The sequence below is a fragment of the Gracilinanus agilis genome, chromosome 2 (genome assembly GCF_016433145.1).
Source record: "Gracilinanus agilis isolate LMUSP501 chromosome 2, AgileGrace, whole genome shotgun sequence".
Classification (NCBI taxonomy): domain Eukaryota; kingdom Metazoa; phylum Chordata; class Mammalia; order Didelphimorphia; family Didelphidae; genus Gracilinanus; species Gracilinanus agilis.
In genome coordinates, this window is record NC_058131.1 from 185,934,122 (window position 1) to 185,962,017 (window position 27,896).

A 27,896-nucleotide genomic window follows, 5' to 3' on the forward strand; every position below is an offset into this window, starting at 1 on the left:
GGTAAGAAAATTGCTCAGAAGCACTGGAAACAGAAAGCAAAATATAGATGAACAAAACCAGAAGGAATCTGAGAGAAATAGCCTCCCAAGTTTAACTCAATAAGAAATGCCATGGTCATGCTTTAGAATATGATAACAAATACCTGAGGTATTCAAAATCAAGTCATTGATTTTGAATCAATACCAAAGAATGAGAGGATAATTAAACATTAGGAAAACAATTAGCGCTGGTAGTCATGTTAAAGAAAATAGCAAAAATACATAATTCTATTAGTAGATAGAGAAAACTTTATACAAAGAAAAATGTTTTTTTCATGTTAAGAAGGATAGGAATATGATCAAATGTATATGTCTAAAATTAAGAGCTAGCATTATTTGTGAGGGAAAATCACTAGAAGAAAAAAAAAGAAAATCACTAGAAGTTTTATTAGTAAGTTTAGGGGGAAAGCAAGGAAGGCTTTCTTTTCTCTTTTATTTGAGAGACTAATTAGTAACAACATATATGGCAATTATGAAAGAAATCAAAGGAACAATTATTGGCAAACAGAAGGCAAAATTGATCTTATGTGAAAAAAATGATTATGTTATCAAAATTAGTCTGTAGATTTAGTGCTGACTACTAAGGAGCCACTTTAGAGAACCTAGCTTCTCTCTCTAATCTACTCTCCATATACCTTTGAAAGCAACATTTTTTTTAAAGCCTTTATCTTCTGTCTTAGAATCAGTACTATATATTGATTCCTAGGCAGAAGAGTGTTAAGGGTTAGGCAATGATGGTTAACTGACTTGCTCAGGGTCACACAGCTAGGAAGTGTCTGAGGTCACAGTTGAACCCAGGACCTGAGTTCTCTGGGCCTGGCTCTCAATCCCCTGAGCCATCTAGCTGCCCCCTAAAGCAGTATTCTTAAAGCACAGGTCTGATTATATCATACTCCTACTCAAGAGGAGGGGCTCCCTTTTGTTTTTAGGCTAAAATGGAAATTCCTGTTTGGCATTTAAAGCCATCACAATCTGGTCTCAGTCTCCCATTTAGTCTAATTGTTCATTCTTTTCTCCATTTACTTTATGGTAGAGCCAAACCCCTCCTTGCTGTTTCCTGCATATAATACTACATCTCTTCTCTCCCTCCATTTCACAGGCTGCCCTCTAACCTTGGAATGTCCTCTGCATCACAGAATTCCTAGCTACTGCCAAAGCTTTACTCAAGTGCCATCTGTTTTAAGAACCCGGTCCCTGGTACCCTTTCAGTTGCTAGTGCTTTCCCCCAGAAATTGTTTTGCATATATTTGGTATTCAGTTTTCTCTGTACATGTTGGATACCTCCAACTGAATTTAAGCTTCTTGAAGAATGGCATTATTTTGTTTTTTTGACTCTGCATCCCAACTCCCTAGTATGATGCTTTGTATGTAGTGAATACTTAATAATTACATATTTACATTCTTTTGAGTAGAATTGAACTGACCACAATAATACAAATAAATATAACACTAAAAGGTGACATAATTCAGATAGAATGTAAAAAGTAATGTCCACTGGATGCAACTGATGAATAGTGTCTGAATACACTTCCTTCCTCTCTGTAGGGAAGTACTAAGCTACAAGTATGGAACACTACATATTTGCAGTCTTGGTCATTATACTAGATTGTTTTTTCTGTATTTTTGTTTATTTGTTTGTAGGGGGAACAAAGTATAAAGGGGAAGGAAGTAACTGAGATAGGATTATGGTGTAACAAATGCAATAAAGTAATATGACTATTTTTTAGACAGGCACAGAAAAAGAAAGATTATTGCCAAAATGTTCATCTAGGGGCAGCTAGGTAGCTCAATGGATAAGAAGCCAGGCCTAGAGATTGGAGGTCCTGGGCTCAATTCTGGCTTCAGAAACTTCCTAGCTGGGCAGGTTACTTAACCCCAATTACCTAGCCCATATCCCTCTTCTACCTTGGAACCATTATCTAGTATCAGAAGATATAAGAAGACAGAATGTAAAGGGTTTTTTAAAAAAATCATCTAGCATAAGAGAAAATAAGTGTAAAAAGGTATATGACAGAAGTTTAAAGACATTTGCAGGGAAATGACAATTTTGCCTTAAATCATCTGAGACAATGAAAAACAAAACCATGTATCTATCTGAGAAGCCTTCTGGTTACTTGGGTTGCCTACCTTGCATCAGTACCCTTTGTCATATAAGTGCCATGTAATTCTGGCTTCATTTGGTATCAAGAATTATTAAAATCTCCTTAATTGATTATCTTTGCACTTGACCATAGAGACTATTGCAAACTTTTCATTTCTCTTCTGCTCTCCCATTGCACTTCCCCTTTACCCTCTCAGCTGGGAACCTCAACTCATATTTCATGAGAAAAAATAGGGCAATTTGCTGGGAACACCTCTTCTTCCTTTCTCTTCATCTCATATTACTTAGATTTCTTTTCCCACTAACTCTTCCTTCACTTCTCTTTCATGGTGGTTCTTCCCCTTGCAAAGGCAAACTCTTCCTCAAGCATTCTTGATCCCATCTGTCCTTGTTTTCTCCAACAGAGTGCTTCCTCTATCATTTCCACTTTCTTTTTAAAGTTCAATCTCTTTCTGTCATTGGCTCTTCTCTGATGTCAACAAACATGTCCATGTCTCCCTCAGAGAAGGAATATATTGGGAAACATAAGTGATATGAAAACAAAAGATGATAAGTTTTATATATACATACATACACATGTATATATAATACATACATACATATATATACACACACATATATAAAAGGGTCTTTTCTCTTGTGACCAAAAAAAAAAAAATCAATAGATGTGATCTGAGTGACTGGGTAGAACTATGTTTGGGGTCATTCATTCAGTTGTAGTTGGATATAGAGGTTGTACAAAGCCTAAAGGCAAAGAAGAAGTAAGCACAATTTGGAGAAAGAATTATAAAATTTTAGAAGAGAGTTTCACCATCTCTGTCAATTTTGCAGGTGGTCTGTATCTTGAAGTTCTAGAGGAATACCAGGTAAAGTGATCACTTTAGGGCGGAAATATGGAAACATGTCCTCCTAGGGAAAATATATTGGCCTTATGTTGGTGCCTGGACAAAACCATATTTAGCCTGTGCTAATTCTGGTTCTGCTTGTTCTGGAAAATTATAGCTTTCTAACTAGCAGTTTGGGTCTTCAATCATTTCAATGGTAAGAGTTTGAAAGAGTGCTCTGAAAACCTCTAGATGAAGAAGACAACTTTTTATACTCCCTGAAGTTGTGGTTTCAAATTGTATAACCATTTCTTAAATGACTGCTGAATTATTTACTGACTGCTTAAGTCAGTGTGACTGAAGTGAAAGATTTAAAAAGTGAGAAGGCCAGGCAGTCTGACATGAGGGAAAGAACTTAGGACTGCCAATCAGAGAATCTGGAGGTTGGGCATAACTATGCCCTTAGCCTTCTATTTTGTGACATGATCTCTAAGTCTGCTCTAGTTCTAAAAGTCTCTGAGTTCTAAAGGCCTGACTTTGGCTTGACAGATCTATATATTTAGGAGAATCAGCAGTTTGAGCATTAGTCTGAAGTTACCAATCTGGGGAAATGATTTCTGATGTATGGAAGGTCTTTTATATCTTTTCCCCTACAACATAGGAAGGTTTAAAATTTTTTTTTAAAATAGGTTACATAAGGAAATCATGCTGAGATTTAAAATTTTTGGCAATAGCCATACCACTATGGGTTTATACCCCAAAGAGATAATGAGGAAAAGGACTTGTATAAAAATATTTATAGCTGCGCTCTTTGTGGTGACAAAATGTTGGAAAATGAGGAGATGCCCTTCAATTGGGGAATGGCTGGACAAATTTGTGGTATATGCTGGTGAATACTATTGTGCTAAAAGGAATAATGAACTGGTGGAGTTCCATGTGAACTGGAAAGACCTCCAGGAATTGATGCAGAGTGAAAGGAGAAGAACCAGGAGAACATTGTACACAGAGACCAATACACTGTAGTAAAATAGAATGTAATGGACTTCTATACTAGCAGCAATGCAATGACCCAGGACAATTCTGAGGGACTTATTGTAAAGATGCTACCCACATCCAGAGAAAGAATTGTGGGAGTAGAAACACAGAAGAAAAACAGCTGCTTGATTACATGGTTTGATGGGGACATGATTGGGGATGTAGACTCTAAGCGATCACTCTAGTGCAAATATTAATAATATGGAAATCAGTCTTGATCAGTGACACATGTAAAACCCAGTGGAACTGATCATTGGTTAAGGGAGAGGGGATTGGAAGAGGGGAGGGAAAGAATATGAATCATGGTAACCATGCAAAACTATTCTAAATTAATTAATTAATTAAATAAACTTAATTTAAAAAAAGTTTTTGGCAAAACCTTACTTCAAGGTTACATTATGTTCCCATTGAATTATAAGATGTGAATGTGTCTAATCCCTTGAACATGGCACAGGTAATGAAGAGGGAGTCTGACATTAGAAATGTTTTACAAGCCAAGCATATACATATAAAAGAACAAATGACTCACAGGAGGCCAGTGATTCAGTCTTCAATCTGCCTCCCTGGAGGAACATGAACTGATCTCCCTTTTCTATATCTTAGTTTCCTTGTGTGTTAAAAATGAGATGGTTGGACTAGACTATTTCTGAGGTTCCTTCAACCTCTAAAATCCTAAGATTTAATTACTTTTGCCTCATTTTTCTATGATGCAAAATTAAACAGGCAAATATTAAATTCAAAAGATAGCCTGATACAGTGGAAAGAGTCACATGGCATTTAGAGCCATAGGCCCTGTGTTTGAATTCATTGTACCTATGTGATTTTGGGCAAATCACTTTCCTCATGTATACCATAAGGGGATCAGAACAGATGATCTTTATGTTCTCTTCCAGCTTTATGATCCTATCTCACAGAGTTGTGTAGGGAAACAAATATAATAGGATCCTTTTCAAATAGAAAATGAAATATTTAATATCAAGTAACAGTAATAGTTATTCCTTTGACTATGTGAAATGTGTTTTATTTTCTCTTGCTTATTTTCATGCCCTGCCCATTACTTCCCTGGGTTCTCAAAGCTATACCAGCAAAGCTCAAGCTAAGAGAGTTTTTGGGTTCATTGATAAGGAGATATAAGTAATCTTAAAGACCATATAATCTAACTCCATTTTTTTTTAAAATGAAGAAGCTGAGGTCTAGAGAGCTTAAATTACTTACTTGATATTATACAAGTAGTAAGTGACAGAGATGGCCTAGGTCCTTTTCCTCAAGAGCCAGTATTTTCCTTACTTTCTCACACTCTGAAGGTATTACCAAGGATGGAAAAACTTTGAGTTACAAATTGTGCACCTACGATCTGAGGAATAATCTAGCTAAAGGGCTCATCACCAGGCTGCCTGCAGGATAATAATTTTTTTTTTGCTTTAGTAATTCCCCAAGACCATCTACCAAGTTCTAGAGAGCTTGGGATGTGTGTGGGTGGCAGGAGAACCCACATTGATAAAATTACAAGTCTCAAGCATCAAGAAGTGCTTTCTCTTTTAACTGACCCTATTTTCCTTTCTATTTCAATGATTCATCAGGCATCTTATCCCAGGTATAGAGCTATTTCAGGGAAAAACAGGTTCTTGTGAATGAACAGGGAAAACAATTAAGATTGTACAATCTACCTTCATTTCATAAATACATAGTAATTTTTAATAAAATAAATGGATAAAAATGAATCATCAATGAAATATGTCCCTTTAAATTTGCTATAATATAATTTGAAGGTTCCCTAAGATCTGTTTCCAATGGCAAAGATTCTGATTCAAAGCCAGAAAGAAAGTTCAAGTAGAAAGAATACTGAATTTGGAATCAGGGAATCCCAGTTTTGCTACATAACACCTGTGTGATCTCAGGTAAGAAATTTAGCTTCTCTGTGTTTCAGTTTCCTCAACTGAAAAACTAGGGGGCATTGGATTAGATTCTCTCATCATTTTCAGCTCAAAGTAGAGGAATTATGTTAAAAATATGTAAAAAAAGACTATTAGATACTTATCTAATTTTTTTAGAGATATGTAGTGACATAAACAAGAAAAGGTTAAGAGACTTCATGAAGAAATTATGGTAGGGCCAGAAGTTGGGACAGGATTCTAGTACCTTAAACTTTATAATGTCTGCTAAGAGGGCTATCAGTACAAGAAAATGATAGTATGAAGATGGGAAAAAAATAAAATGACAGTATCTTATAGAAGAAATTAGAACTACCTCAATGAGCCCAAAGGCTTATGGTAGCCATTATATCCTCATGCTCTACAAGGTGACTAGCACACCTTGTATATTTCTAGTTAGACAATTTTTTTGACCCATTTTTGAGATTTAGTATTATTATTTCACTGTAAAAGCATTGTTTTTCCTTTAGATTTGTGCTTAAGAAAGGCTTAGTTTGTTCTTTTTTTTTTTTAATACCTTACCTTCTGTCTTAGAATCGATTTAAAGCAGAAGAATGGCAAGGGCTAGGCAATGGGGGTTAAGTGACTTGACCAGAGTCACATAGCTAGGAAGTGTATGAGGTCAGATTGAACCCAGGTCCTCCAAACTCTAGACCTGGCACTCTACCTAGCTATCCCACTTAGTTTTTTCATAATGATGACTTTAAAAGGTTTGGGATATAAAATTTTCCCTATAGGAATGTTTCTCTGTTGTTATAAAATGAAAACAAAGCTTACTGGGTCTGATTTTGCTTTATGGGTACTGTTAAGAAGGCATCTAGAGAACCAGCCCTAGAGACAGGAGGTCCTAGGTTCAAATTTGACCTCAGACACTTCCTAGCTGTGTGACCCTGGGCAAGTCACTTAACCCCCATTGCCTAGCCCTTACCACTTCTTCCAAGGAATAAGTTAAGGGTTAAAAAGAAAAAGAAGGCATCTGTTAGTGGGCAGCTGGGTGGCTCAGTGAATAGACAGCCAGATCGATAGATAGGAGGTCTTGGGTTCAAATCTGGTCTCAGATACTTCCTAGTTGAATGACCCTGGCAAGTCACTTAACCTGCATTATCTAGCCTTTATGGCTTCTACCTTAGAAAAAACATATAGTATTTATTCTAAGACAGAAGGTAAGGGTTTAAAAAAATGAATCTGTTACCTATATTAAGAGAAATATATGCCACTATTTGTATTAATATGATATTTTTGCTATATCAATTCTATATATTTTTTATTATACTTTATACTTTTATTTTATTTTTTCTTTAAAACCCTTACCTTCTGTATTGGTTCCAAGACAGAAGAGCAGTAAGGGCTGGGCAATGAGGGTTAAGTGACTTGCCCAGGGTCACACAGCTAGGAACTGTCTGAGGCCAAATTTGAATACAGAACCTCCTGTCTCTAGGCCTGGCTCTCAATCCATTGAGTCACCCAGTTGCCCTCAATACTTTATACTTTTAAAAGTCTTTTTATATTTATTATTTCTTTTGAATCTCACCGTAATTCTATGAAGGAGGTAGAATAGGCATTATATCTTTAGTATACTGAGAAGGGTACTGAGGCATAAAGAGTTTACATGACTTGCCCAAGGTTATAGGTAGTGGCAGAAATTGGCCAAGAACTCTGGCCTCATGAAGGAGAGTCATGTGATATTTTCACTGTCAGGTTGGGTTTCTCCTGGAAACACTATTTGTACACATAAAAGGTTGACTTACAATTATCTATAAAAAAATCTCTTTTTATACCAGTGATTCCCAAAGTGGGCACTACTGCCCCCTGGTGGGTGCTGCAGCGATCTAGGAAAGCGGTGATGCTTACAGGTGCATTTATCTTTCCTATTAATTGCTATTAAAATTAAAAAAAAATTAATTTCCAGGGGGCTAAGTAATATTTTTTCTGGAAAGGGGGCGGGAGGCCAAAAACGTTTGGGAACCACTGGATTATACTATGTACATGATATTACTGTAATAGTCCCAAAATAGCAGCATCTGAACTAAGGATTACGAATAGTAAATGCTCTAAAATCTAAAGCTGTGGGAGGTGGCATGGTGGGGTGAATGAAGTAGGTTTGTATCATCTGACATGGGTGAAGATGTGCGAGGCCTGGGAGCCAAATATTTCAGTCTCCACAGTAGCTGGCTGTTGCCAAGGGTGCAGATGGTACGCGAAATGATAAACCAGAAATCCACTGGGAATTCTGTGATTATGCATATCCAAGAACTTCCTCCTCAGGTACACATTATGAAAGAAAGAGAAAAGTTCAGTCTGGATATAAAAAAGTGAGGACATGAGCAAGGGAACATTAATGAATTGAAAACCACTACAGGAATAGCTGAATTGTTCATGGCTCTAAATAAAATTGCACAAGAAGCAGGAAAGGAGCATTAGGATTGTCCAACCTGGAAATAATAACAGTGCAGATCCAGATTTTGGCCCTTAGCATTGTGAAAAATTTCCAAACTTTCAAAGCATTAGCTGTTGATATCAATTGTGTGCAAAGTTCCGTTAGCTGAATAATGCATTTTTATGGTATAATCCTACATTGCTGGAAGTCTTTGCCATTTTGTTATAGTTATAAAATAATTGTATATAAAAATAAGAAACAAAAGAATGAGTTCTCCATTGCAAACATAAGAGAACTGTCATGGCTTAGGAGAAAGAGAACTGAATCCATAGTCAGAAGACATGGGTTGAAGTCTCGTTCTGCCATTTTCTATCTGTGCAACCTTGGACAAGTCAGTTTCCCAATTCTAGCATTTTTTTTCTCATTTGTAAAATGAGGAGGTTGAAGAAGATTCCCTAAAGTCTTTCCCTGATCTAAATATTATGTTTCTAGGCATGCTATTCTATTTTGGTTAAACACTTCCTATTCTAGTAGATTCAAACCTACTAAGTAAACTATGGAGCTTCCTTTAATTAGAAAAGGGTCAAAGGGGCCTTTTGTTCTTGGCTCAGTAGTATCAGAAAGTAACACTTGATAATTAATGTCTAGCATGAATATTATGAAAATCATTTATTCTACATGGTAGTCTTTTAGTAATCACTGTGCCAAATAACTTTTGCCATGTATCACAAGAGAAGCTCAAAATTCTTGGAGCTTTTCCCCTGACACTATCTGCCAAGAGGGATCCACTCTAATTTACTGAGACTGATAGATGGACTTTCTACCTGCCATAAGCTGTTGAATTCTACTTTGCCACCAAGTCAGCAGTCCTTCTCTTTTTCACATGTAACCCTCCATCTCCCATCTCTGGGCCTTTGCCCTGGCTATTCTATAGGCCTGGAATGAACCATCTACTTAGCTCTGCCTCACTGAATCCCTTTCTTCCTTTAAGATGCCTCTCTAGCACTATCTTCTGCATGAGGCCTTTCTGGGTCCTCCACAAAGGCTGGTATCTTCCTACAAAGCTTTTTTATATTTACTTTGTATATGTTTGTATTTGCTCGCTTTATATTTACGCTACACGTGTAAGCTCTTTACAAGGAATTATTGTTTGGCTCTTTGTACTTGTATCCTCATTCCCCAGCTTGGTGCTTGGCTCGTAGTAGGCACTTAATAAATACTTATTGATGGATGGATTTTTATTTTTGTGTCTCCCCCAGTGCCCAGAAGAGTATATTACCAGGTATTCAAAACTCAGATTTGCTGAGACCAGAACTCTATTTCAATGTTTTCTACACAGGAATCACATTTTATCTGAAGTGATTACCGGCTTCCTACCTAGGATCCATTTTTCTGACAAGTGCTTGATCTGTGGCTGTTTCTTTCCTCTGTATGGACCAATGTAGATACTGGCTGCAAAGGGGCTCCTGGACACGTGGCCTCCACAAAGCCGCACAAGTTCCCTCAGCTTGGCACAAGGAGGCTCAGAGGCTGCAGTTATGAACATCACTGGCTGACTGGCAAAGAGGTCTCCCTGGTACTGTCCTATTGACAAATGGCGCTCTTGGCGGCAGATCTGTTGTGATAAAAAGAAAAGAGAAAAGAATTATGATGGCTCAAGTAGCTTCATTCAAATTCCTAATGTATTAGCTGTGAAGTTCATCTTTTTATTTGAGAAAAGAATGATTTGAATGCAAATGTTCACATTCTCAAATGAGTTTTGACTTTGAAGGATCTAGAAAATGACTATGACATCCAATTGACACGGTATTTTCCAATGGGGCTGCTAGGTGGCACAGTGGATAGAGTGCTGGGCAAGGAGGCAGGAAGACTCATCTTCCTGAATTCAAATCTGTCCTCAGACACTTACTAGCTGTGTGACTCTGGTCAAGTCATTTACCCCTTTTCTGTCTCAGTTTTCTCATCTGCAAAATGAACTGGAAAAGGCAATGGTGAAACTACTCTAGTATCTTTGCCCAGAAAACATGAATGGGGCACCAAGAGTTGGACACAACTGAAAATGACTAAAGAACAACAAAATTTTCCAAAGTAGCCTACATGCAAAAAATTGATTACACAATTACATTATACTTACATTTAGCTTGTATAGATACATTAATTTGTATCATTCAAGCTGCTTACTTATTTACCCAAGTTTAAATATTAACAATGAATACCGGTCTTAGAGTAGGGGAAAAAAAACACAAAACAACTGTTACCTAAAACACATGAAGTCTATCAAAGTAATTTAGATTGATTTGTTTATGTGAAACAGAATCCTAACTTAGAACAGGTGATAAGTGGGTAAAGCACCAATCATTGGGTCTTGCTCTTCCTGTAAGGATACAGTTCTGGGGATGCACAAGAACTTGCTCAGTAGAAGATATAAATATTTCATAGAGCATTATTTGTCACTCAATTGGGGGCTCACAGAAGGAGTGGGTTCAATTTTGTGGGTACCAATAGTAATGTCATCCCCCAAAAACACATTCGAGTACCGTATGCATTATCTTCCACTCTGATCCACCTTAACTCTGTCATTCTAAACCTTTTCTGAGCATAGCTATTATCACGGGCAAGGAAGGCACAGGAGACAGACCCCTAGACTCAGAGACACCTCGGTTTAAGTCTCACTCTGCCACATACTGAGTGTCTGAGTCAGGACGAATCATTTAACCTCTGAGTGCCTCAGACAATGTTCTAAGACTCTCTGTGGCAAAGTACCAAATGGCATTGGTAAAGGGGCTCTTTTCACCAAGACCTTATAACCAAAAAATCATGGTTCCCACAATTATAACATGCATTTATCTTTGTCTATGGACTGAGTACCCTGTGTAGGGAAGCACTGAAAGTCTGTACTTACAAAGTTATCTCATCTATGATTCAAAAAAATCCTCTCATTCCTTTGGTCATAAAAGTTAGCAACTGGTTTCTACTCAATCAGTTAATAACACAAAGCTACATGATGTTTATGATTGAGCTTCTGAGCAAATAGGCAGTTCTTCTACTTGTCTCCTTTGTAAATTTGGGTCAGTCTTAATTATGAGTTGCGAGTCCCTTCCTCCATTTCTTTTCTCTACTGTGTTGCCTGTGGCATGCATGTCAGAAAATGCTGATGGTTACTGAAACTGCTGGGGAAATTGGAACTCGTGGGCAAGATGGCAGCAGAAAGGGTGTAAAAAGAAATCAAAGAGTGAGACCTCCAAAGCTCAAAGTACTTTAGACTAAAGTTCCCAGAATATCTGAGTATCTGAGAGGAGGATGTGAGATTTTTCCATTGGATCTTTAGTCTTTTTTTTTTTAATTGGAGTTTTTATGCTGAGATCCATGGACTCTCCCAAGGCCTCTATGGATAGATTTATAGGGGTCTATGAACTTGGATAGGAAAAAACCCATTATTTTCACTAACTTCTAAATGAAATTTAGTATTTCCTTAATTTATCTTGAAACATTATTTTAAGAAGGCACCCATAAGTGCTACCAGACTGCCACAGGGTAGTTACCAAAAAAATTGAGAACCATTATTTTATTTTTTATATTTTTATTTTGAATATTTTCCCATAGTTACATGTTTTATGTTCTTTCCCTCTCCCCTAATCCCCCTAACCCCTCTTAGCTGATGCACAATTCCACTGGGTTTTACATGTATCATTGATTAAGACCTAATTCCATATTATTGATAGTTGGACTAGTTATCGTTTAGTGTCTACATCCCTAATAATATCCCCATCAGCCCATGTGTTCAAGCAGTTGTTTTTCCTCCCACAGTTCTTTCTCTGAATGTGGCTAGTTTTCTTTCTCATAAGTCCCTCAGCCTTGCTTTGGATTCTTTTTTTTTTTTAAACCCTTAACTTCTGTGTATTGGCTCCTTGGTGGAAGAGTGGTAAGGGTGGGCAATGGGGGTCAAGTGACTTGCCCAGGGTCACATAGCTGGGAAGTGTCAGATTTGAACCTAGGACCTCCCGTCTCTAGGCCTGACTCTCAATCCACTGAGCTACCCAGCTGCCCCCTTGCTTTGGATTCTTGCATTGCTGCTAGTAGAGAAGTCTGTTATGGAGAACTATTATTTTAAAAGAAAAATCTTGAGGGTGGAAAGTGGACTGAATGTCAGAAGATAAGGGTTTGAATCCTGTGTCTCCTACTGGTTTATTAGTTGTATGACTTTGGCCATTTCCCTTTACCTAGCTTCAGTTCTCTAGAACTAAGCTAGAGGGGGCAGCTGAGTAGCACAGTGGACTGAGAGCCAGGTCTAGAGATGGGAGGTCCTAGGTTCAAATTTGGCCTCAGATACTTCTCAGCTGGGTGACTCTGGGCAAGTCACTTAACCTAATGGAGCCACTGTCTAGTCCTTACTACTCTTCTGCCTTGGAACCAATATTGATTGGTTCTAAGGCAGAAAGTAGGGTTTTAAAAAAAAAGGAGACAAAAAAGAACTAAACTAGAAATAAGAACCATCTAAATTCTAGCATTAAAAGTTAGGAACCTAATCATAGAGTAGGGAGGAATCTGTAATGGGTCTCTATCTCCCTTATATCTTTTTTAAAATCTTAGTGACTATCTAGTTCCCTCAGTCAACAAACATTTGTTAAGCACTTACTATGTTCTCCAGACTGTGCTAAGCCTAGGAATACAAGGAAATAGAGACAACATACAATCAACTACATATATTTAAGATATATGCAATGCAAATGGAAGAGAGAAGGCCAGGGGTAGGGGAAATTTTAGGTTATAAAGACCATTTGTAGAAGGTAGGATCTGAATTTAGATTTGAAGGAAGCTAGGAAAGCCAATAAGAGATAAAAAGAAAGAGCATTCTGGGCATGAATGTTCCAGGAGTCAGATTGTTGAATTTTCAATGTGAGCAATACACCTTAGAAATGATTAAATGAGAGGTAGTTAGATGACTCAGTGGATAAAGAGCCAGGCCTGGTGAGAGGAACCTGTGTTCAAATCTGACCTCAAATACTTCTTAAATGTGTGATCCTGGGCAAATCCTTTGACCCCAATTACCTAGCCATTATTGCTTTTCTGCCTTGGAACTGATACCTAGTATTGATTCTAAGACAGATGGCAAGGGTTAAAAAATTTTTTTTTAAGAATCAGGAGGGGGAAGCTGGGTAGCTCAGTGTATGAGGAGCTAGGCCTAGAGACGGGAGATCTTAGGTTCAAATTTGGCCTCAGACACTTCCTAGCTGTGTGACCCTGGGCAAGTAACAACTCCCATTGCCTAGCCCTTACCACTCTTCTGCCTTGGAGCCAATACATAGTACTCATTCTAAGGTAGAAGGTAAGGGTCTCAAACATAATAAGAAATCAGGAAATGCTACACATTAGGACTTGATTTGATATTTTATTGTTTTCTAGGCTTTAGAAAGTATTGGAGAAAGTGTTAATAATGCAGATTTAATTTAAAGGTATTTCTTGTGTACTCCCCCCTCCCCCTGCCCCCTGAAGTGTAGGGTTTCCGTTATAACGAATCATGAAGGTATTAATGATGCAGTCAAAATCTGACTCTAATAAGCAAAGTGCTCATGGACCAGACTCATGGATATATTTCTAATATTTTACATGATTGATTTCTGAATCATTAAATTGGTGCCATCCTCCTGGAAAGGAGAAGTGTTCTAGTCCTAGATACCTGCCAATCTATTGTGTTATTATCCTCTCTTTTGGCTTTGTCATTAACCTGTTAAAACTTCTGATGTGAGGACTGTTTTTGATTGACATTCTGCAACCCTCATTCCTACAATCCTCAATAACATCAATTCAGCTCAGTCACTCCTTCTCTCTGACCATCTGAGGAGGAAGAGATGACCTGCTGAGACCACACTAAAGTTTTGTCCTTGTGCTCCTTCTCTCTCTCTGTCTCTCTCTCTTCTCTCTCTCTTCTCTGTCTGTCTGTCTGTCTGTCTGTCTGTCAGTCAGTTCTTTCTATGGCTTATTTTCTGTAGCCTGTAAGCTTAACCCATTACTTTCCAGCTTCCAGCTTCCAGCTTCTCTCCACAGGTGATTCAAACCCACACAAGAATTATATGTATGAGCTGGATCTCTCCATGAAGAGCTGGTTATTAAATATTTGCTGACTTGGTTGGGTAATAGAAAGTTTTGTGCAAGAAATGGCAAGATCACAGTTACTAGAGTAGAGTCCACAAAAGGAAGTTGTTTAGAAAGTCTGCAAAAGCTGGAAGGGACCAGGTTGTAAAGGGCTTTAAAAGATCTGAATACCACTTTGTCAGCTGAATAGAATATGGACTAGAATAAGGAGATCTTTGAGGTAGTTAGGGAGACCAAGTAGAAGGCTTTTGCAATGGTCTAAGTGAGGGGCAATGAATACTTGTACAAGGGTGGCAGCCATGTGAGAAGAAAGAAGGGAACATGATATAGTAAAGAGATTTGATGATAGATTGGATATATAGATTAAGCAATTAGTCAAAGATGGCACTTAGCTTTTGAGACTGGGTGACTGGGGAGGATGATGGTACTAATAATAAGGAAAATGGAAAAAGGAAAGGGTTTTTCAAAAAGGATTAAAAGTTCTATTTTTGGATTTGTTGATTTTGAGATGTCTATGGAACATCCAAGGTAATGGGATTTGGGGATGTGGTTTGATGATGTGGGAAAATGAAGCCAAAACTAGAAAAATGGCTCTGAGAATTGTATGCATAGGGATGATAACTGAACTGATGGAAGCTAATAAGATCCCTAAGGAAGCGAACATAGAAGTAGAAGAGAATATAATCTAGGACAGAACCCTGGGAGCCATCCAAGGGTGCTTAGTGGGAATTACCTGGAGAAAGATCCAGCAAAGGAGACTAAAAAGAAATAATCACAGAGGTAGGAGGAGAACCAGGGGAGTGAAATGTCATGAAAACCTAAAAAGGAGAGAGTATACAGGAGAAGAGGATGATAAATAGTGTCAAAAGTTGAAAAAGTCAAGAAGAAAGGGAAAAACAAAAGTGAGGGCTGATTAAGAGAGGGATTATTTTTAGGCAAAAAGAATCTTGGGGGCAGCTGGGTAGCTCAGTGGAGTGAGAGTCAGGCCTAGAGACAGGAGGTCCTAGGTTCAAACCCGGCCTCAGCCACTTCCCAGCTGTGTGACCCTGGGCAAGTCACTTGATCCCCATTGCCCACCCTTACAACTCTTCCACCTATGAGACAATACACCAAAGTACAAGGGTTTAAAAAAAAAAAAGAATCTTAAAGAGGGTATAGGAAATAAAGGAGTAAAAATAAGATAATAGAATGGAAGAAAAATACATAATTAATAATCAAAAGTGAATGGGATGAATAAACAAGATAACAGAACAGATTAGAAAGAATAATCCAATTATAGGTTATTTACAAGAAACACTTGAAACAGAAAGATACATAGAGTTAAAGTAGGTTGCTAGAGCAAAATCTATTGTGTTAGCTGAAGTTAAAAAAAAGGCAGGTCTAACAGTCATGATCTCAGACAAAGCAAAAGCAAAAAGAGACCTAGTTAAAAGGTCTACAAAAAAACTACAGTTTTCTGAAGGATATTATAAACAATGAACTGATTATCAATACTAAACAGATAAGTAACAAATGGCATAGCATCTGAATTCTTAAAGGAAAAGTCAAATGAGTTACTGGGAGAAATAGACACAACAATAATAATAGAGGAACTTAATTTGCCTCTCAGACCTAAAATAGTCTGACTCTAATAAAATAATAAAAAATAAAATAATAAAAATGGAAATGAAGGGTGTGAATAGAATTTTAGAAAATTCTTCATTTCCCATCAGCTTCTCTGCTTGGTTTCAATGCCAAAATCATCATTGCCTGGCCCCTCTCCCAAACTAGATTTAGCACATCACCAGGAAACTGATCACAGAGATTGCTTCAGCTCTCATGTTCACATTTATCAGCACCTTCAGTTGCCTCTACCCCTCTAACTGGAGAACTGAGTCAAAAAAACTCCTCAAAAACCTCCTTCCCTCTTTAGAGAACTCTGAATTTCCAGATATCTCTTAATTTCCCACCGGCTATTCTGTTTGGAGTGACATCGGGAGCTGGAGGTCTTGACACTGACTGCAGTGAGTGGTTATAGAACTAATTAGGCAGGTATAAAAGGATTCCTTAGGGCAGGTAGGTGGTTTAGTGAATAGAGTGTCAGGCTTAGAATTAAGAAGATTCATTTTCCTGAGTAAAAATCCAGTTTCAAACACTCACTAGCTCTGTGATCCTGGGCAAGTCACTTAACCTTGTTTGCCTCAGTTTCCTCATCTAAAAAATGAGCTGGACTAGGAAGTGACAAAGCACTCCTGGATCTCTGCCAAGAAGATGCTAAATGGGGTCACAAAGAATCTGACACAACTGAAATGATTGAATAACCCAATAACAAGACAAAGATTGCTTGTAGTAGGTAACATGATTTCTTGATTTTCTCCAGAAAAAGGAACTGGTAAATTGAGGCATAAGGAGGAGTATCAAAACATAATACATGTTGATTCTTCAATACTTAATACATATTGATACCTCTAGTATGAGATCAGTGGTTGAGGAAAGAAAGAAATGAATGAATACTTAAAAAAAAAACAAGGCCTCAAAATGGATTATAATAGGATCATTTAGAGATGAAAGGGACCTTTAGAGTCCATCTACTTCAATCCCTTTATTATTTTTAGGAAGAGAAGCCTGTATTAAGAGACTTCTCCAAATTTACACAGATTACCAGGTGGTAGAGCAAGTATTTGAATCCAGATCCAACTCCAAATCTACCAGTCCTTCTGCTATAACATATAGGACATTACTTGCCCAAGGTAGGTCACTAAATTAACTAATTCATGAAACAGTTAGGATTCTACTAACTCCTGATTTGGTATCCTTTTTATAATATCATGTTGCCTTTGTATTTTAAGAAAACATAAATCTTTTATAGAAACAAGACCTTCTTAAACCTAGTAGTATGACTTTTTTTTTTAATCAACCTAACAGAAGTATTAAAAAGTTAACCATTTAAATATCTTCTTCAACAAGTTTTTCCTTTGACTAAGTGGATTATATTTTATATTTAACAGTCTGGGAATCTTGAATCATTTTAAGCACTTGCCAATAATATTTACTCCATCTTTGTAAGATAGATGACTAAGGGTTATTAACATTTATTTTTCTGATGAAAAAAACTTGAGTTCAAAGGGAGATGTGATTGCCTAGTGCCAAATAATGAGTCATCAATGAATCTATTCTAATCACTTTCTCTAACCACTAGACACAGTATCACAGGACTGGGATGGAAGATATTTTCATCTTCATTTCCATATATTTTCAGGCTTCTCGGGATTTAAAATGAACACTAATATCTCTCTCATTTGATATTAGCACTACATATTTTGATTTATCAATAAATGGCCCATCAAATATGCCATGTAATCTTAACAATTACACTTCTTGAAAGTTAAGATATGAAATATGCAGGTAAGCAATATGCTCCATTGTTTCTGTTTAGAATCAGAGACTGCAAAATGATGAGGAGAATCCATCTTTGGTGGTTAAATAGTTTAATCCCCCATCTGAAATAAATGGCAACATCTGCTAACATGCTGTGTTTCAAAAGGAAAGTAAAATAATCCTCCACAGAACTCAATTCAATTTAATTTATTTAAAGTTAATAATATGCCTGAGATCCCAAGGATCTTCTACTTTCAGGTTCTTTTGTTAACCCACATGCCAAGGTTTCTAGCTTGAAATTAATGAGTGCTAGCAATCTCTATGTTAAAAACTCAGTAAGACATGCTATTTTGGATGGAAGGCATGTAATTGAACTTGATTCTAATGCTGCTAGGTCCTACATTTCTAAGACTTGGGTTTAAAGAAGAGTGCAGTATTCTTAACATTTAGATATTTTTTCCCCTCATATATTTATTTGTTGATGTCAAAAGGAAAAATGGGTTTCCTGTATAATAGGTTTGTTAATGCGGATCTATTAAATCTACCTCTTAGGAAGAGAGTAATTAAAATGAGATTAATAGCTAGGAAGATCTTAGGAATTAGCCATTCCTCAAAACATAATGTAGGTTCCATAGAATCTTAGAATTGGAAGAGCACTTAAAGGTCATTTGATACTGCCCAGTGGACATACAATTTTATTCAATGAAGAATTCCCTTTATAACAACTTTAATAAGTGACCACCCAGTCTCTGCTTGAACACTTTCAATATCAGCGAGTTTACTACTTAGTAAAGCAGTCCAGTCTTGTAAACAACTCAAATGATTAGGAAAACAAATTTACTTTTCTATAATTTTTAACTACACATTAGAAAAATAAATTAAGTTCTTTTTTTACTGAGAGGAAGAATAGTTCTAGAAGTAGGTGAAGATGAGGGTTCATTCTCTTCCTAAGTCTTTTCTGACAACCTCAATTCCTTTAATCTTTCCTCACTCACTATCCTTGCTGCCATCTATTGGACATAATACTTTAGCTATTAACAAGAGTCTTTTTCCCTTCAGATATCATACTTGGTCTTTTTGGTTTATATAATGAAAATATTCAAGATTATAGAAGGGAATATAACCTTAAATTTTTAATCTTCTTATTCAGCTATTTCTTTGAATGATGTATTAAAATTCAACAAACATTTGTTAAGGACGTACTACGTGGAAGATATTTCACAATTGGACTTGAAGTTAGGTGATCTTCATTTGAATCCCTGTCAAGCTGCTTCCTAACTTTGTGATTGTGGGTAGGTTAATGTTTCTAGGTCTCAGTTTCCTCTTGGGTAAAACGATGATAATAATTTGGTCTCTCTCTAATTCATAAGGTTGTTGAGAGGATTAAAGAGACTGTGTGAAAAGGATTTTTATCAACTAAGGCATTATATAAATGAATTATTAAAATTATTATTCATAATAACTGAATCATCTATTTCTAGTCCATATTTTACAAGGTATGAATTATAACAACAAAACATTTGAATCATTTGTGAAATGAGTGACATATCTTATATGCTAGGTATATATTTTTTTTAAACCCTTAACTTCTGTGTATTGACCTATAGGTGGAAGAGTGGTAAGGGTAGGGAATGGGGGTCAAGTGACTTGCCCAGGGTCACACAGCTGGGAAGTGTCTGAGGCCGGATTTGAACCTAGGACCTCCTGTCTCTAGGCCTGGCTCTCAATCCACTGAGCTACCCAGCTGCCCCCCATCTAGGTATATTTTTAAAGTTCTACCATCATATTGTGAACTATAGGAAAGAGAAGTAACAGAGAGAAAAAGATTAAAGGACCATGGATTTAGAGTTAGAAAGGATTTCTCAATCCTCTCATGTTACAGATAATTTGGTGTATTCAGTCAAAGTCAACTAACTTTTCTGGAGGCTATCTGTGAATTCTTTTAATTGATGCAATGATTTCTATTTTTAGAAGTTTTTTAGAAGGGATAGTAGTCCTTAAGTTGTCTCTTTGAATCTTGCCTTCATTTATTCTTTTTACACAACTGTTTTTTGCTCTCTTTTTCCAGAATGTACTTCACTTCTGTACACTTTGATTTCTATTCAGTTATTCTTTCTTTTCCTTCTTTGGAGACTCACCACTGTGGACTTGGCTTACTCTTTTATTTCTTGGGCTTCTTTCAATCCATATTTCTTCATTATGCTTGTAATTTCTTCTTTTAACTCATATCTCCATTTTCATTTTCTAGATTGGGTCTTAGTACTTGGTGTTACCTCTTCACTTACTTTTGGATGGAGTGGCCAGACCCTGCTAAATTCTAAATGTGGTGGCTAAGACTAGGCCCCATCCTTGGCAGGATTTCCCAAGTTTTGCTACTATCTATAGCAATGGCTCCTGGGGGGTTAAAATAAGAATAATAACAGCCCCTACCACAAAGGTTTGTCCTAATGTGTAAAGTGATTTGCAAACTGTAAAGCTCCAAATAAAGGTCAAGTTTTTATAAATAATTAATAATAATTAATAATTTTCATTATTAAATTACTTATTCAAGTCAATCCAGATATTATAGGCCAAAACAGAAGAAGGAAAAATGACAGGATCTATAGAAATTAAGGTTTTATTTTCTCTGTATATGTACAAGCCACTTAAGCTCTCAATTAACCAGAGAACTATCTAATAGTTTAAGTTGAAGGAGTAGTTGTAGACCATCAGATCATAGATTTGGGGCTTAAAAGGGATCTTATTGAGAATATAGTTCAACAACATTATTTTATAGGTGAGAAAACTCAGATCAAGGGAGGCTACGTGATTTGCCCAAGGTTGCACAGTTAGGGGGTGGCATTTGAACTCAGGTCCTCTGATTCTAAAACAAAAGCTCCTTCTTTTGTATAGTACCAAGCCATCTCCTAATCTGACTTTTTTAAAAGAGTCCCTCTTTTAATTCAAAATGATTAGAAATGAAAATATGATATATATGAAGTTAGTCATCCATTTTCATTAGAAGGCAGTTATAACATGGACTTTGAAGGAAAAATAAAAGTGTCTCAAAGTAGGAACCTTCCCATCCCCACCCCCACCCCAAGCTGTTGACAATTTCTTTAACAGGTTTTTCTCCTAACACTGTAGTATATGTTGGCAGGAAAGTTACACTTCTCTTAAATCACCAGGGCTGATAAGAAAGTCTAATTACAACAATATATTTTTTAAAAGTCCAAGTTCCAGGGGGAACACGGCTTGAGAAAGTTGGCAAATACATCTACTGTTTGGCTCAAAGTCAGTTTTGGATAAGCCATTTGCCAACATTTCTGAGGGAAAGAGAAAAACTACCAACTTCAAAAAAATTTATTTAACTTTTAAAAATAAATATGAAATATTTAAAAACATTGTTCACTTGATGGCAGTGAACAAATGGTCTTTAAAAAGTTTTTTTATGGGCAGATTGGTTTTACTTCCCAAAAACTACTTGTTTTTTGGTTAAACAAAACATGTGTGTGTGCTTGTGTGTATATATCATCAGAGAACAAACCTTAATTTCTGTAGGTCCTATCTTTCTTTCATTCTACTCTGACCTAAAATATCAGGATTGATTTGAATAAGCAGTTAAACAAGGATAAATAGTATTCATTTATAAATAATATGACATTTATTTAGAGCTTTAAAGATTTGCAAAGTACTTCACACATATAATCTCATTTGATCTTTCTACTAACTCTTTGAGGTAGGCGCAACTATTATCCCCATTTTCAGATAAGGAAAGCAAGGAAGAAAAAGATCAAGTGATTTGCTCAGGGTCACAGAGCTGTTGAGTGCTTGAGGACAGATTTGAACTCATGTCTTCCAGAGCTCCTTCCTCCAAGACCAGCCTTTTTATCCTATACCATAAGATTCTGTCCGTGTTAGAATAGATTTTGCTCTACTATATACTCTGAAAGTATAAGAAAATAAAAACATCTCAGTCTAGGGAACCTGGTAGAATCTGGGAAAGTGATGCCACCTAGAAACTGGGTATTGGACTCTGTATCACAGATGGCTCTGGGGCAAGTGTTAGAGACATTGAAGCCTCAGCCCATGGACAGAGTGAAGCTTGAAACTCTGTCTGGTGGGAATCTCATGAACTTCACATTATATATTACCCATAATCATACTCATCACAATGTATTAACTATGATAAATTTCATCACTATTGGACTGTCTAATAGAGAATTAACACTTGTAACCACAGTAATTTCCGAAGGCTTATTACTAAGACACACAAAGATTACGATCCTTATCCATGAAGAGACAACCCTTGTAGACAAAAACTTTGAAGATGGAAATATTACCTATAACAATTAAATATATTTTCAGTAGGGATATTAATCTCCTGTTGCTTCTATTTCTATTTCTTTTCTTTTTTTTTTTCATTAAGTTTCCAGACAGCTTTCAACTATTTCTGTTCACAATTATACCCACTGGTATATCAGTGCCTGGGTTGGCACACAGAGGAGGTATTCTAAGTTAGTGAGCTGAGTATTTCTTCCTGCCAGCTTGAGGGACAGGAAATATCTCTGGAGACACAAAACACAAGAGTACTTCTAGCCTATATTATAAAATCTCATTTTCCAAGAGTGAAAACTACAATAATTTCTTCTTCAGGGTGTCAGTCATAGACTATCTAGGCTAGAAGGAATCTTATAACTCATCCATTGTTTTGAGGAATGAGGTCCGGAAAGGCAGAATCATGTGCCCAAGGTCACACATCTAATTCTAGGAATTCAAGTTTAGTCCTTTAGCTTCTAGTTTAACATACTTTTTAGTACATCACACCAAAATCCATAGATTACTTTTAAGTGACAAAGATGAGGTCTTGATGACAAAGACTTCGGAGTATCTTCTATAATTAAAATCCTGTATCTTCTATAATTAAAAATAAGAAAAAAAGTGCAGTGTCTTCAGATGTATTATTTCATAAAAGGCTTTCTTTATTTTTTAACATAGTAGAAATAGAAAAATAGCCAGAAGAAGGACCCACACAATTAACAATTTGTTGCCAAATTGTGCAGCTGTTTTCACGGCATCCCTGGAATCTTCTTCTCCTTCCTTTGATCCTAATAACCACAATTATTTTTTATATAACAAAAACATAAAAAGAGTTTTTTCCAGTTTTAAATCCTGTGACATCTTAAAGATCATTTGGTCCTTATTTTACAAGGAGGAAAAATGAGACTCAGAGTGGTCAAATGGTTACATAAATTATTAGCAGCAGAGCCAGGATTCAAACTCAAGTCTTTTCTCTTTAAGTGCCAGACCCTTAAATCCAATAAAAAATTTTTTTTCCATTTTTGTTCAATCAGTGAAAAATTTGTCTCTTTACTCTCCTATCCTTTCCTCAATTGAGAAAAAAAAGAAAAACTGGTTCCCTGTTATAAACATGAATAGTCAAACAAAACATTCCTACATTGGCTATGTGCATCCTACCTACATACCTACCTATCTATATCACTCTATCAACCTGTCTGTCTTATTCTACAACTGAAGTCCTTCACCTCAATAGTATGAACAATCCAGTGATTTCTCTGGTCTAGTGGATGAGGCAAATGTCTCAGCATTGTCATATCCCTCTAGCTATTCTTTTGTTTTAAACCTTTACCTTCTGTCTTAGAATCAGTACTAAATATTGCTCCCGAGGCAGAACAACAGTCAAGGCTAGGCAATTGGAGTTAAAGGACTAGCCCAATGTCTGAGGCCAGAGCTGAACCCAGGCCCTCCTGTTTCTGGGCCTGGCTCTCAACACCCTAAGATACCTAGCTGCCCTCCATCTGGCTATTCTTCTCTCTCCAGAACATTCCAGGGAGAATACTGATGAGGAACAAAAGAGAAGAAGATTTTCACTCAGAGGTTTATTAATAAAGCCTGAGGAAGGTTGGCTGAACTCAGGAGGAGTTCTTGAAGCATGACAAAGCTGAGAACAACCTCAGCCATGGAACTAGAACAGAATCTCTTGCTGCCATCCTTGCTGTGATATAATTCTTGCTGTTATGTCTTCCTGATGCCCTAAAGGAGAGCCTTCTTACTTTCAGTCTCACCTTTTACTTAAAAAGTCACCACTCCCTAAATTTCCCCAAATAAATGGAAAGACTCTTTTAATAACACTTCAGTTTCAATGTTCAGATTATTTCTGATTTTCTTAGTTTCACTTTCTTTAATAAAAATTTTTATGTAAATTAAAAGAGATATACCAGTATGCTTTGCATCTCTGAGGTACTTGAGAACTGTTTCTTTAAAATGTTACTTCTCTAATTTTAAATAAAATACCATTTTTTCCTCTTTATTAGATTGTACCCTTATATATGAGGTATAACTATTTTGTTGACGATGAATTTTGATCTAAACTGCAGGTTACTTTCTCACCAGAACTGGCCAAAATCTCATCGAAAGCTGGACTTCTTTATATGCATATTTTGTCAGTATATACTAAAACAAAGACTAAACAATTTCACAAGTTGTGGTCACAAAAATTCACCTTTCTTGAAGAGCCTCTGCATAATTGTCAGGGCTGTTCCTCAGATATGACTGACATGTACTCCATTACATAGTCCATACATGAATCCTTTCCAGCTTTTGAGAACTCCAAATTCCCTCTGATCAGGCATTATGGGGGACAAGAATAAGGAATAATCACAACACCTGATATAAGTTTAGCAGAGAGACAAGAGGACCATTTCCTTAGAGATATGTTTTACTTCGCTATGCCTTGTCTGATACACTGTGGTTATTACTGCTTTTTTCTTTGTGGAGGAGAGAAGGGATGGAGCGAAGTCTTGCTAAAAGATGGACTCGTAAAGTCATCATGCACTCATAAAGGAGGCAATAAGACTTGTGTTCCCTTTTCACAAAGTACTGAGGCAATTCATGTGGCAGCAACACCTCAGCCTCACATCTGGTACCCAGATTGAGAAGAGAAAACGGTGGGTGGAACAACAGAGTCCGAGTCAAAGAATGTGCCAGATTTGAATTTTCTAGTGTGTGCTTTCTGGCTATTAGGGGTGATGAATAAGGCTGATTAGTCAGAAGAAAAAATCTACTGCTAGTTGCCACCTCCTATTAGGGGAGGGTCCTTTGTAATGGACCCAAAATCTTACCTGTGTGTCAAAATTCCACCAAAGCTTATTCTTAGGTTTTTAGATTTATAACCATCTGAGTACGAAAGCCTCTACGATTCTATCCTGAAGCTCAGAATCTTCCCTTTCCTCACTTTTCTTCATTTAGATAGCACAAAATGGAACTACTGAGAGAAAGAGAAGTAATAATAATAAAGATACTTTACATTTACATGATGCTTTAAAGTTTACAAAATATTTTAAAATATCTTCTCAGTTGACCCTCATAACAACTATGGGAGGTATGTGTGACTTGAGAACCTCATCCTACAGATAAAGAACTAATTAAGAATTAAGAAAATTAGCTTCGGAGAATTTGTCATTTGCCTAGCGTCATAAAGCATCACCCTTCTATTTTTCCACCTCTAAAAATCTCTCCTTATAGACCTCTGCTAGGAAACTGTAAAAGCCCCAGGTTTCTCTTTACCATAAGGAATGTTTTTTCTATTTTCCTTTGGTCTACTTTTTAGAATACTCACTTGATTTCTCCCAATCTGATGGCTACCTCCAAACGGAATCTAACCTACTGTTATAGTGGCATTAAAACATTGGTTTGGTTGTGTCTCCCTCTGAACTCTAACGGGGTTTGGAGCATAATAAGCTGCCTTGAAATTACCTTCAGAAACTATTTCAGTAACAAAATTTAAAGCTTCAAAATCCAAATTTATATGAGAACATTTTGAACAACAAATTAAGCAGAAAAAGAGCTCATATACCCTATGGCTTTAATTATCACCTCTCTGTGGATATCTACCAAAAATATATATTCGGTCCTGATCTGTGTTTTAGCTCCCCCTTTTTCTATTCTAACTGCCTATCTTTGCTAGAATGTTCTGCCTCATGTTTGCACAAAAAAATAAAACTGAATTATTCTCTCATCCCACTAAATCATTTTCCCTTCTAGATGAAATCATTTGCATTAGTGTTATCATTATTCTTGTAGACTTGAATCCTTATGACTTCCATAAGCAAAACTTTCAGTAATTTGCCTATAAAAACTGATTGGAACAATATTTAAAAGTATAAATTAAGGATTACTGAAGAAAGATATGCAATGATATAATTTTATAATTTTTTGTCTTAATATTTGAAAACATCCTTAAATATGGCATTTCTTTAAAACTGCTTAAAATTAATTGCCATAATATATAAATAAATAAATTTATTTTTGAAAATCAGTGGAAAATTCATAGTTACAAATTTGTCAGGGCCTGAGCAGGAAGCCGCTTTTACAGGAAATATTTGCCTTATCTCTTGAAACTGTATTGATGGGTGCCTCACCACCACCTGGTGGCAGAAGATCTAAAATGGGAGTAGTTTTTTGAGAGATTAAAAAAGCCATTTGGAAGTTGAATTTGTGAAATTAAAATCATTAAGAGGTTGCTTTCTCACAAACTCAAATATGTTCATGTATTTTGAGTTACAAATCTAGAAATAACATGGAAACAAAGTTTGAGGGCTGGCTCTAAAGATTCAAATTATTAAATTCTGACATACCATGGGGCAGGGAGAGGAATTCCAAAATACTATGTCTATATTCACACAGTGGATCAAAAATTCCCCAAGAAAAATGCTATTAAAAGTAACTGAGAGGTTTAACAGTAGGCAATTACGTCTGCAGGGTTGTTATTCCTTTTGAACAGAATAATATAATTTCTGGTTTTTATATCCCTTGCTCCTTTTAAGCTCATTTGAATATTATCCATCTTCTCATGAAATATAACTTTTCCAGGGGGGTTGTCTTAGGCAAATATAAGCCAGATTTTGGTTTTCTCACTCTCATATTACCTTTTTTTTAGAAAGATAGCTAAGACTTCATATTAAAAACAAAACAAAACAAAATTTAAAAACCTCCCCATAACTTTGGAAGAGAAAAAAAATGAGTGAAACATGGAGTCTCATATATTCCCCAATCAGATTTATGTATAAGTAAATTTTTAAGTTTGATTTGGTTAAATTTAAAAAAGGTTATTTCCCCTAAATATCAGTGGAGAACTAAGTAAACAAAAGGAGTACTAGAATATAGCCTTATCTTCTTTTTTGCCTGTTTGTAAGTCAACAAATATTTACTGAGTATCTATTATTTTGAGGTGTTGAGCTTTCTGATGAGAGTGAGAGAGAGAAGTAGAAGATATGGATCTTGCTTTTCATCAAGTTTATAGTCAAAGTGGGGGAAATTGTACAAACAATTGAAAAGTGAAAAAAATAGAGATTGCAATAACAGTTTGAGACAATAAGATAAGATAACCTTATGAGGCTGTACATAATCACTGTCAGTGAAAAGGATAGTTAAGATTTCCTACAGGCATTCCAAGGAGGGACAAATGACTTCAAATTTGGGGTTGTAAAGGAGGAAGCCTAGTATAGTGGAAAGACGGGAAGAGCACTGCATTTTGGGTTCAGAAGATGTGGCTTAGGCTCCTTGCTCTTGTATCCGCTATCTTGCTTTGTTTGGCCCCCCAAGTCCCCAAAAAAGAAAGTGAGAGAGGGGGAAATTGGGGGTCTCTTTCAGCTCTAAATCTAATATTATATAAGTCTACCTCTTTGACCTTTGGTAAGCTGCTTTTGGATTCAGTTTTCTCACTGTAAAATGAGAGAATTACACTAGATGACTTCTAAGATTCCTTCTAGGATTATGATCTTATAAATGTGATCATATGAAAGGCAGACTTTATGGAGAAGGTAGGATTTGAGCTTGGTCTTAAAAAATAAGTAGAAAACAAGATTGAAGAAGGCCATTTTAAAGTAGGTGGGACAGAGTAAGCTAATTTTTAAGTGCAGTAAAGTACAAGGTACATGGCTTTGAGGCCCATGTGGGCAGCTGGAGTTAAGGGAAACACTGTCAAGGTTCACCATTAAGGTTCAAATCAGAGAACACATATCTGGAAATTTGGAAAAAGAGTTTCAATGCCCAAAGAACCATTCTGAACACAATAAACTGCTTTGGGATATAAAAATGTTCCAGACACATTCCCTGCTTATGAGCTACAAATGAGCTCC

General features: G+C 36.4%; 1 protein-coding gene across 1 annotated transcript in view; it reads right to left on the bottom strand.

The window, feature by feature from the left end:
- MCPH1 (microcephalin 1) overlaps positions 1-27,896 on the bottom strand; it is a 306,661-nt gene that overhangs the window by 16,549 nt on the left and 262,216 nt on the right. Inside the window, exon 13 of the mRNA XM_044663596.1 lies at positions 9,685-9,922. Within this exon, the coding sequence (XP_044519531.1) occupies positions 9,685-9,922 (238 nt within the window). The remainder of the gene's footprint in view (positions 1-9,684; positions 9,923-27,896) is intronic.